General features: G+C 34.9%; 1 protein-coding gene across 1 annotated transcript in view; it reads right to left on the bottom strand.

The window, feature by feature from the left end:
- The window catches only part of LOC147071096 (dynein beta chain, ciliary-like), a 103,559-nt gene that overhangs the window by 12,867 nt on the left and 78,437 nt on the right, over positions 1 to 12,255 (bottom strand). Inside the window, exons 60-71 of the mRNA XM_085948683.1 lie at positions 11,798 to 11,878; positions 11,492 to 11,707; positions 11,267 to 11,415; positions 10,603 to 10,762; positions 10,353 to 10,519; positions 9,285 to 9,486; positions 8,045 to 8,175; positions 6,417 to 6,701; positions 5,240 to 5,495; positions 3,998 to 4,179; positions 3,781 to 3,912; positions 816 to 948 (exon numbers count right to left, since the gene is read on the bottom strand). Coding sequence (XP_085804809.1) covers positions 816 to 948; positions 3,781 to 3,912; positions 3,998 to 4,179; positions 5,240 to 5,495; positions 6,417 to 6,701; positions 8,045 to 8,175; positions 9,285 to 9,486; positions 10,353 to 10,519; positions 10,603 to 10,762; positions 11,267 to 11,415; positions 11,492 to 11,707; positions 11,798 to 11,878 — 2,094 coding nt within the window. The remainder of the gene's footprint in view (positions 1 to 815; positions 949 to 3,780; positions 3,913 to 3,997; positions 4,180 to 5,239; positions 5,496 to 6,416; positions 6,702 to 8,044; positions 8,176 to 9,284; positions 9,487 to 10,352; positions 10,520 to 10,602; positions 10,763 to 11,266; positions 11,416 to 11,491; positions 11,708 to 11,797; positions 11,879 to 12,255) is intronic.

Below are 12,255 nucleotides of genomic sequence, written 5' to 3'. Positions count from 1 at the left end.
TTTGGAGGTATGATAAGGTTGTGGTAGACGAAGTATCGTTGTTGCTTGGTTGTTGAGATGTGGGTTTATTGTTTGATACAAGGATACACTGAATACAATAATAAGGATGATGACGTGAGATTATAATTGCGAGGTAATTATGTACTTGTGAGATCGATATAATCAAGAGATTAATAATTATAAGTATGCACTGAGAGACTTGATTCGAGTGGAATAACGGATGTACTATGTCGAGTGAAGAACTTGTGACAGTAGCAATACCTACGTCTCGTGACGGACTCTATGAGTGGAGTGTTAGTTTATAGATTGTTCTTCTTATTTATATTAAATGCGGTACATACTACCGATCTAGTTATGATTGAGGAAACAATGACAATTATTATTGCTAATGTTTTGTTTTAATAACAAAATCTACAGTATGTCACTAATTTAATGGAGAGTAGCATGATCGCCACATATATACAGAAATCAAATCATATTCTTTCTATTCTTTTTAACACTACATTAATGACAGTAGTGTAGTAGTAGAAGTGAAACAATCACATAAACAAACAGGTTTTCATAATACCACATGAATATATTATGACATTACATTACAGCTCTTCCATATAATAATCTTTTTTCTGCATAAAAAATTGTTCAATATCATTATTTCTGATTTGTAAAAATACACTAGACTGCGGCAAGTTTAACGTGAAGCATGGCCATTTCGTGAACTACAATGCTGACAATCCTTTCATAATATATCGCAGCGGCACGGCAGCGGCCAAGGCACTTATAATTTTCGCACTCTAGTAATATTTTTTTATTTTAACCTTCAAAGGGTCCACGCCGGGAGATAATATGAAGAATACAGGAGTGGAAGGGCTGGTTTCTTCAAAAGATTTAGCAAACTTCACCGGAGGGGCTTCCACAAATTTAACTCCAAGCTTTTCTCTTATAAAATACCTGAAACCAAGCAAACGATATTTGATAATGTTTACTGATAGAATAAAACGAGTATTGCGAGTTGACCAATAAGTATGACATATATACAGGGGGTCCTCGCTTTCCGTGGGTAATTGGTACCGAAAACATACTTCTTAAAGTGAATCCACTTAAAACGGTGACCAAAATTACTTAGTAAATAGGTTTAATTGGGACCCGTTTAGAAAAGAAAAAGACACGTGAGCTAGACAGAAATAGCGTAGAGTGTGGGATTGAAAGATTGAAAGCTGACGACTGTGCTTGTGTTTTTATAGTTTTTTTGCATTCTCTGTAAATTCGAAACTGCGGCGACTCAAATAACTAATACAGGCGGACCTCGACTTACGAACGTTCGACTTTCGCACAATTCGCTATTTCGCACATTTCAAAAAAAAATCGTTTTTTTAAAACGTCGCGCTGGCCGTGGGGTTAAGATATCCCCTTCTCGCTCGCTCACAAACAAGTGCATTTCTTGCGTCACTTGCATCCTGCTCGCACCCGTCACTTTGCTTGTGAGCTAGCTAGGACAGGTTTATTCTTGCGCAGGAGCGCGTGCGGGCGTGTCATGTTGTGCGTTTTGCTAATTTTATTCATTTGAAATTTTTCACCCTAAAAATTTATAAACATGAGTGAGAAACGGAAAAACTGCAGTGTTGATACGAACAAAGAGAAATCAAGGATTTATAAACTTCACATGACGTTCTGATTGCGGTGAATCTTTTGCTTCAATCGGACGTTCGTATGATACAAACAGGTCTACTACGATATGTTCAATTTTGAAAAGTAAAAATAAAATTAAGGAATATGTTAAAAATTGTGGAAATATATCTTTAAAGGTTGTTTCAAAAAGACACGGCATAGTTATGGATGAAATGGAAAAATATTTGTCATCATGGATCGACGACCAACATCAAAAAAATGTCCCTCTGAATATTTCAATTATTCAAGCGAAGGCTCTTAGTTTGCACAAAGATTGGAAGGCTAGATTAAAAGAAGATTCTAACACGATTTTTCAAGCAAGTAACGGTTGGTTTATATTAAATTCACTGGAGAATCGGCTAATGCGGATAAAGATGCTGCAAAAGAGTTTATTTCCTCATTATCCAAAATATTGAAGATGGAGAATATTCCTCTAGCTAAATATTTAATGTAGATGACACAGGTTTATTTTGGAAAAAAATGCCTTGTCGTACATTCTTATCTAAGGAAGAATCAGTTGCCCCTGGGCATAAACCTTCTAAAAACCGATTGACATTGCTTCTTGGTGGAAACTTGGCTGGTGATTTAAAATTGATGCCAATGTTAATTTATCAACCAGAAAATCCCAGAGCATTGAAAGGGAAGGATAAAGAATTGCTTCCAGTAATCAAATAAGAAAGCCTGGGTTTACTGCGTTAATATTAAAAGATTGGTTCACTTTACATTTCGTGCCAGCAGTTAAGCAATATTGTAAATTTAATGATTTACCATTTAAAATATTTTATTTAAAATAAAGAAGAACTTTTTAAGGGTAACACCCGCAAACCCCACTTAAACATGTCTCTTAAACATCTTATAATATTTCAAAATACACACTATTTAATTTTTTTTTTACTTCCCTCTACTTTCGAACATTCAACATTCGCACACCTTTTCAGGAACCAATTATGTGCGAAAGTCGAGGTCCTCCTGTACTTTGATAATGAGGACTCCCTGTACATGTAAAATACCGTGTCAGTAAATTTATATATATGCAGTTAGCCATATCACAGTTCGCCATGAGAAGTTTTATCAGAAATAGATGGCCGTATAGTATTGAGATCAAATTCATATCTAAATTCGAGGGCTTAGTGTCAAACAACACTATCTACAAAAGTGCAACTTTACAGGAGAGCCAAAAATGGTTATTTTAGATTCTTGTGACTTAACAAGGGAAATGTTTATTTTAAGCCTAATGTTAATATTTTATAATTTATTGTGTATTGTACATTTATCTTGCTTATGATGATGTTAAAATGTATAGGGATAGTCTTTAAAAAATATGAAAACAAGGGTAACTTATGTAATTAGCGTTAAACTTTACTGACGATTTAATAAGAAATTAGAAAAGATTGACATAACGTTGTTTGACTATCATGTAGCCGTAAATGTAAAATAACGTTATCTCAAAAAAAAAAAAAAACACTTTTTTGTAGATAACGTTGTCTGAATTTAAGCATCTTTGTATAATTTTACATAATATGTATTGATCTATAAATTCCAAAACGCAACATAACCCTACAAAAAAATATATTTTAAGTCTCGATTTATTACAAAAAGCGCCAAGTCCGTTTTTCATATTATTTAAAGCTTGGTTGATTTAGCGCGTGTTTATGTCAACCAATAAGCGAACGTTCAATATTGAAAAGGGCGTCTCCCATGCTGTAGCATCTGGTAAACTTATGACAGTGCCACAGAAATATGTGCCTTATGCGGGATAAATTAAAAAGTGAAGTACAAGTAGCGCCAATTTTATTTTGCCTATATTTATTACATTTAAGAGTTTATCGGCTGAAACAAATTGCCATTTGGTTCTAATTTCGACATAGAATACAACGGAAAAAAAATCTCACGTTAAAACAAATAATTGAAGCTAGAAACATAAAAACGTTGTTTCCCGAAAATATTGAATTGTGGACTTGTCGCTTTTTGTAATTAGATGCCTCATATAGAAATATTTTAGACTGTGATGATTGATGATCAAAATCTAACAAAGTAAGTGTAGTAGAATACTAAATATGATTTGTAGGACATATCGGTGCTTATTTAAGATATAAGACTTGGTGCTGGACATACCTGGTGGCATAAGTCATACGATCTGGACGTAAAGCACGCATTATACAGAGTCTCTGAAGAGGGCTCTTGTTCTTCCATTCACCAGGATATTTATCCTTCTCGGGGGCTTCTCCTTCAGTGAATTTCTGCCACCTTTTGACAATATTATGTTTGAAGTAAGTATAAAAATAATATTCTTATGTTGATTTAATCGCGAATGAGTGTCTTTTCAATCTACCTTTTACTGGCGCCTTCGATATCTTTATCCAAATTCAAAAAGTCCTCCATCTTGGAAAGGGTAGAGATGCCTCCCCAGCTTCTGTCGGATACCCACGGCAATGACGGTGTCACAGGTTTCGCAGGATATCGTAGAAGAAAATCAACTTCATCTGCTGCCACTTCATCCGTTGACAATTGAATCTAAAAACCAGATTCGTAATCTGTTATCTTTGATTGAAAAATTATAACAATAATATGTTCAAAAATTTATCAATAATTATAGACTTGAACCTATCTTTTAATAACGGATATGTAATATATTATACATAATTTGAAAACACCTCAGATATTTATGTGCTAGAAAAAATCTTATTTGAAAAAATACAACGCCCGACAGGACTTGAACCTGTAACCACTGGATTCGCACCAATGTGCTTTATCAATTAAGCTATGGGCATCCTATTTAATTACGACGAAATTAACTAATAATTGTTTCATGAATTACTTATTAAATTGCGTTAATGTTGACTATCATTGGCTATGTTGTCTTTTCAAATAGGTAAATATCTGAGGTGTTTTCAAATTAAGTATAATATATTACATATCCTATATATCATATAATATAATAAAAGAAATAGTTTATTTAATATTATTAGCATGTGGAAGTACACGATAACTAAAATTTGGAGTGATCCGGGCGTCGGTTAGTAATTAAGGCACTTAATTGATACCATGATTTAAAACACAAAAACCGATATAAAAAGGAGTCTTATGAAACATTTTGGTGTGATAGATTTAGTAGCCAGAGCATAATCAATATTTTGTAAGTTGGCAGATTGGAATCGAAACATGGAGGCTTGTTTACAGCAGCAATCATTGCTTTCATTTTTCGATACGAATGATATAGGTACCTACTATGTGTTTGACAAATTTGTGATTGTTCATCTAAATAATACGAGAATAATTACGATTCAATTTCATATTGAGAAGCCATTTGATGATTCATGTCTTACTCAACCATTTCAGGATAGCCTGTTTCTCATTTTTACTCATCATCGCTGCGTACCGTCATAATTATGCCATTTGAAGTTAGAACTACACAGATTCGGTAACTACATGAAATGGACATAGGTAACAATAATAATAATAATAACTGATCAATTCACTGTTTCAGTAAATCTAAAATTATGATGAAATTTGGTTGAAATGTATGCAGTGTTTCAATCTCCTCTGAATACATGTTATAAGGAATTCTTCATACCTGTAATGCCATTTGACATAGAAAGATAAGCTTGTCACACTCGAATAACCCCCGACTGGTGTACATGAACACGGAGAAGGTGATGCTGTCCAGCAAGTTGATCACCCTCTGGGCCAGTCGCTTCTCGGGAGTGGCTCTCGTGAGGGCATCTTTGAACACAACGCTGTACGCTTTTAGCGAGAACTGATATATTCGGTTTATCTTGCTCAAATCTGTCAGAATGAAGTATAATAGAGAAGCTCTTTCGGCTGCAGGCCTGCAATTCAAACAATTATAGAATCTATAGTCTATGGAACACACCAAAATCAAATCCTACTACGTGAGTAGGGAGCACAGTCACAGAATGATTTGGAGTCATGACCAGAGCCAAATAGGCTTATGTCTTTGCTTCATTTTGCATCATTCAACTACATAGTACCAAGGCATAGTTGTTATCCCCACTGTGAAACTGTGCAATCTAGGGCAGTATTCTTCAACCTTTTAAAACCTGCAGCCCGGCAAACATAGGAGTAATAATTCGCGGACCAGTATCAGCCAGAAAGAAAAACTAATATAAATAGATACAAGTATGGAAAACACTCAGATATCAATAAGTTTCTTGGATTTCAAAACAAAAAATCAAAAAACCAGTATATTGGCAAAAATATCTAGTAGGAATATCCGAATCGTGTAGTGGTATAATTGGATGAAAGCTTTTGCGGATTGGCGCCGGTCCGCGGATCTGTCAGAAAATAAGAGATAAGAGAGCGGATCATGCACTCTTATCACATCTAAGGTGAAAATGCGATATTGGATTTAGCTTGACTACTTGAAATGTATGTCTTAAGAGAGTGTCGAGATTTCTTTAAAACAAATGCTGGTCACCTGGAAGGCGAATAAATACCATCCAAAAGGTATAAACGATACAGCCATGGAATGTGACAGGGAATTTTTTTAAATTAATTTAGTAAAATCCTCATAGATCTCATGATCATAGAAAGTTGTTTATCTCTCATTGTTTGAAAATGGTTGAATGAATGGCTAACCACCAGTAAACGTAAAATGACGTCTTGATAAGACCTCCTGATTCTCTGTCAAAAATTGGTTTGAACGACTTAAAAATATTTGGCTACATAATCCACGAGAGACGATATATAAGTAAACGATGAATATACACAAAAATTAGCATTTTACTTACCGATAATGTTCTCTTGCTTCATCAATTTTTACCGTTGTAACTTTTGCCTCTTTCACTTTGATAACAATCTTAGCCGCTGTTTTCTTTGTGGTTTCCAAATTGATCACCAACGCTGAGTCGCTTAGTATATCTGGCCCCGCAGAAGACAAGCGGCACAGCAGGTCGTCTTCCAGTGTTTTCAATGTTATTTTGAAATCGTTCTGCTGCTTTGTGAGGTCAGCCCGGAGAGATTCAAGGTCGGGTCTTTCAGCCTTCACCACTTCGCCGAGAAGTTGTTCTTCCAACCTGTTCAGAAGATCCAAAGTAAAAGACAAAACTTGTACATTTCTAGATAAGCCTTAGAAACATTATGATTATTACTGTGGCACTACTGACTACGCCAGTGCTTTTCTACTCCATTAATCCACCGAAGTTATGGCCTTCCAGCATATCATCGTCCTTCTGGTTTCGTAAACATTAAGCGCATCACTGCTGATCGTTGCATCTTATCCAGCCCATCACAGATACTGAACAGTTCATGATTAAACTATCGCTGCCATAGTTTATTTACACAGATTGACTCAAGGATCTTTTTGAATACCCAATAGAGACACATTTCGTGGAGCACAAACTATTCCTCCAATTTGATTTTTTATGCAATACTTAAATTTGCAAAACATTAAGGGGGGACATGCTCAGCGTACGTCAAAATGGAGCTTTTATACTATTTTCAAAGCATGATCCTGGGCATTCCTTAAACGTTATAGATAATCTATTTACATAATTTGGAAGCCTTATTATCCTTTATATTTATTTTAAGCATTTGATGACTGCATAAAGTATTTTTATTACATAAAATAGTATTCTTTTAAACCTCTCGCTCTAATGTTTTAGAATATAGTCATATTTCAGTACGTCAGTAGCATTTATAAAACCATTAGTAAAATTTATGTAGACATTATTATAGTGAAATATTTACAATAATTTTTTTTATTGATAATCTCTGTGATCCCAAATTTGACGAGAATTAGGCATTTTATTATTCAAAAAATGGGCAAGATTTACACATTTAAAGATAATTTTAAAGATATTTATTATAAGCTATGTCTTTGACCATTCAAATGTGATAAACATTCTACGAATAATATTTGCTTTATAATAATTATCGACCTAAGAATAAGGTAGTATAATATATATAAAATATATAAAAATACTTTATGCAGTCATCAAATGTTTAAAATAAATATAAAGGATAATAAGTTTTCAAAACTATGTAAATAGATTATCTACAACGTTCAACGGTTCAATCCAGGATCATGCTTTGAAAATGCATAAAAGCTCCATTCTGACTTACTCTGAGCATGTGGGCCGTTAGGCAAGATTTTAAAATTAAACATTCTTCATTGAATATACATAATTTTGAATAGCCTAAAAACATGTATTCGAAAAATCTTAGAAAAATGTGACTTAAATCCACATCTACCACTATTGTTTTACTTTTTTAAATATGTGTCTTTCAGAGCTGTTCCAAATTACATATTATTTTATTCAATAAAGAATGTGACATTCTTAAATCATGTGTATTAATCAGATTCAGTTTTGAAAAAAATATTTAATTAAAATGTAATTAATTAATAATTGTGACTTGCCCGTTACGCGTGACTGTAAAATTAATAAGGGTACACTGTGCTTGCATCTCTGGCTGGTAGTGAGGATTGGCCAACTTTGTTTGAAGAATCAGCCTGAATTTGGGATTGTAATCGATTTCTCTATCTCCAATCTACAAACAACAACAATGAATACATTTTTTTTTATAATTTTAAGATCACTCCTGTTGTATGGCCTTGTCTCACCATTGCGCTCTACCTCTCACTCCCCTTTCCTGCCCAAATCACTAGTTATGCGGTTAAATATAAAGTTAGTGGTAATTATTTTTAGTTATTTTAGTAGAACATATTGTTACACAATATAGTGTTTAAATTTGGTAGCCGTACTGAGAAGCAATACGATGGTATAACGTTTCATAGTTAAGTAATAATAAAATCGAGGTTTTACTGCGCGTTATATGCAAGAAACACGGCTGCATTTTGCCGAATATTAGGCGCTCTCTACATATCATTACTCTGAGCTACCCGCATTGTAATAAAGATCAATTTTCAAACTGTTTTATTTTGTATACGTTATTATTCTTTTATTCTGCCGATGCGTCTAATACCCTGTTTACACATGCATGGATTTACTGCTGACAATCGCACCCATAACAAAAAAAAATTATGTGTAAACACATATTATCGTACAAGTTGCAAGATTGCATGCATGGATCTAAAAAGTTCAGCAGCTTCTGAATTTTCACGTGACAGTTAGAGCTTGTGATATATTTTTGCGCCTGCGCAGTAAAAAAATACTGGCGAATCTGCCGGAAAAAAAAAAACTACACCGCGCATAGCATTTAAGACGTCACACCCTGTCAAATAGCACCATACAATAACAACATTGCGTCTCGCTTACGCATGAAGAATGAGATTGGTGAGACAGTCAGCACTTTTACGTGTGAACAGTTATTATCGCAATAGTTGAATTTACACGCTATTGGTGCCAGTAAATCCATACACGTGTACAGGCACTGTAGAGCTATACCGTCAGATGTCTATTGCAAAAACACATAATATATTATATACTTACTCAACCTACTTTGCAATAAGGGTGATTCTTACAGATGTTCATCACATGTCTTTAATGTATTTTCGAAAATGTTTCCCCTTTAGCGTTGAGATAATTGTAAGGAAGATGTATCCAGTAAATCAATGGTTTTAAACATTAAGAGTAAAATAAATGAAATTCGCGAAGCCAAACCTGACAACATTGTGGAACATTATTCTAATTTATTACCTTGATAACTTTCCCTTTCTTGATCAGCATTCTTCCCAAGAGTGGATCCAGAACAGCGTCGACCGTCTCAGATATACTCTCAATGAGCAGAACATCGCCATTGTTGATTGCCTTCTCGATTGTCTCTAGATAACTATGCGAAGACAGACGCACAACTATCAATTGATTTGCATAGCGACTTTTGATCCATTTTATACCTTGTCTGTAAAAATAAAACAAAGATATTAATATTGACTTGCCAATCTTCTGAGGTCATGCCGACGTCCCTCAGCTCTGCCAAATTAACTATAAGGACGGTATCTACTGACCTTCTAGGACACTCCAACTAATTGTAAGGTATAAAACATATTATATTCATAAAAGCAAGTTTTGAGGTATTGATATTCAAAATTTTATATCGACCGTGTTTACGAAAAAGGGCGTAACCCAGACAGAACAAATTTTAGAACAGGGGCAAAAAACGTTTTTTTGAATTTTTTTGTTGAAGTTTTTTGAATTTGATAATTGCATGACATAGTATGGTTGGGCCAATTATGGTGGCCCTCATTCCTTTTTCCTACCTACCTCAAATCCCTAGATATTGTCGCAAGTCAGCAGTTACGGGTCATCAGTCGACCGTGATTAAATAAGGCAGTTACTTTCAGTTACTTCAATCGAGCGTCCGCTGTAGGCTTGTTAAAGCTAAGACTCTATCGGGCCGTGATCTGATATGATATGATCGATCTATTATGGTGTGGTTTAGGCAAAGTTTAATTGATTTTTAAAAACTAATCAAACACCATCTGTAAATTGTATTCTTATTTCAATGAAAACAAATACGCATGACTGACAAAGGTTAATATGCACTATTTATGGCGGATTTTAACAGCCTACCTCCACCCTTCGATACTGTGATCTAGTGACTAACATGCACTTCTTGTAAAAAAAACAAGCGGCCTAGGTCCACACTGGATTCTAGAGCTAAATGAAACATTCGTTATATTATATCTTGAATCTGTACATGTTGCTTTCAAAAATTCTCTATTCTCAAAAGAAAATAAAATTGTAAATACTAATATTACTACATACAGTTGCGGATCGATCATGAGCGGCCATCTAGAAGAATTGGTAAGTATCGTAGCATTCTCAGTGCTCATTCTATCGGCCGGGAGGCCTTCATTGTTCCACGTAGCCACCTGAGCATCGTCAGTCATCATCATTAGCGGATCTATATTCTCCGTGATTGGAATTTTCGGCTGCAAAAGTTTGTATGTCATAAAATCGGTCATTCAAGGTCCAAACATATGTTTGCCATTTTATTTATGACAAAAATACTTACATCCACTTTGTACAGAAACGGTATCCAAAGATTGTTTTGCAGTTCAAGCCGATAGCTGTGTGTGAAGCATCCGACATACGATATAAATGCTGTTATCAGAAGCACGTCACCAGGCAGCATTACTCCGCACTCCTTTAGGTTACCCACGGTCACAGTCCATCTGAAAACATCATTGTTCATCAATATTCTCAATAATATATCAATAGTTAACTAAATAATTAACAATATTTTGCCTAAAATATGAATCCCTCCAGTTATTGTCGAAACTGTGAACTTACAATCCCCTCCAGTGCAGCTAATTGCACTTCCGTTTTCAAATGGGGAACGCCCCCAAATTTATCATTTCATTTTACGCTTCCGTGGTGTATGGATCTTACTATTAATAATTTGAAGCTTTTCATAATAAAAATATGTCTAAAACGATCAGGAGTGATATTAGAAATATTATTAGTAAACTTTTGGTTTATTGCAAAGAAAAAGAGTCGCATCTAAAAGAAGAACCAATACATTATTTAAACGCGTCTCTAGCACTCTAGCATTGACGCCATGTATGTCACTGAGAAGTCTTCTATATGAGACTACAGCAACTTCCTGTTATTGCCGATTTATTGTCGACGGACAGTAGTGTCCAAACTCTTTTGAGAAAAAAAGTGTACGTGTTTACCTGACTCTCTCAGAAGATAGTCCATTTACGAGTCGATTTGCCAGATCGATAGTGAGTGTTGTATTGTCTGCTTCGGCCTGACATTTTAATTTCTCATCCACCGCTTCTTGAAAGTTAGCTAGTAACACTGCTAGCCTTTGTTCAAGTTCCTGAAAATATTAGTACTGTTGAGTTGTTTTGGTTTAATTAAATTAAGTCCAGATTTTGTTAACTTCGTCCACTTACCACTATCTTATCCTTCAATTGCCCCAGAGTAGTCCTCGCTGCAGCTAGTTCGGCGTTAGCAGCGATTAGGGCCCGTCTCTTGGGCTCCACGACCACGTACACTTCGTAGAACTTCATTATGTTGATGACCCAAGCGCACAGGCCAGCCGCAGCACTGGATTTACTGACTATCGTTTCCGGGAGAAAGTCAGGGTCTTTGATGTATGGTTGAATAGCCTGTCATTGAAAATTTGACATATCATTAAATTTATTCACTATTTAAGATTTAATATTAAGCATGTTTGTTCTATAAATATTCATTCGTACCTTTACTACATCAGGGTGAATGTTTTCTTTGTCATAATTCATTAGTTCGGATAAAAACTGATCAACTTTAGCCATCATTACCTGTAATTAACACAAATTGTCTTTCGGATTAACACGGCAAGGTAAATAGTTTGTAAACATTTCTTTGAAATTCAGCACATATCCGAACCTGCAAATATTGCTATCAAATTAAATCCAGTTTGGACAATTCACATCAAAAGAATTTGCGTGATGTAATCAAATCAACATTACGTGAGACCTCACGTCACTACTTCCCATAAAATGGTACAAAATTTCTTGCAAACACGGCCACACTTGCTTGTTTGTCAGTGCATTTAAACAATATGTTTATGGGGATAAACAACTCAATCCGTGTCAGCATATTGATCGGCGATATTAAATAACTGACCGCAATTACAAATTCCTTAATATCCACTTCCAGTAGTGTCCAATTATGG

This window comes from Rhyacophila brunnea, unplaced genomic scaffold, assembly GCF_057557595.1.
Source record: "Rhyacophila brunnea isolate RB1 unplaced genomic scaffold, BYU_Rbru_1.0 scaffold_20, whole genome shotgun sequence".
In the NCBI taxonomy this organism is placed as follows: domain Eukaryota; kingdom Metazoa; phylum Arthropoda; class Insecta; order Trichoptera; family Rhyacophilidae; genus Rhyacophila; species Rhyacophila brunnea.
This window is presented reverse-complemented; position numbering and strand designations above follow the sequence as displayed.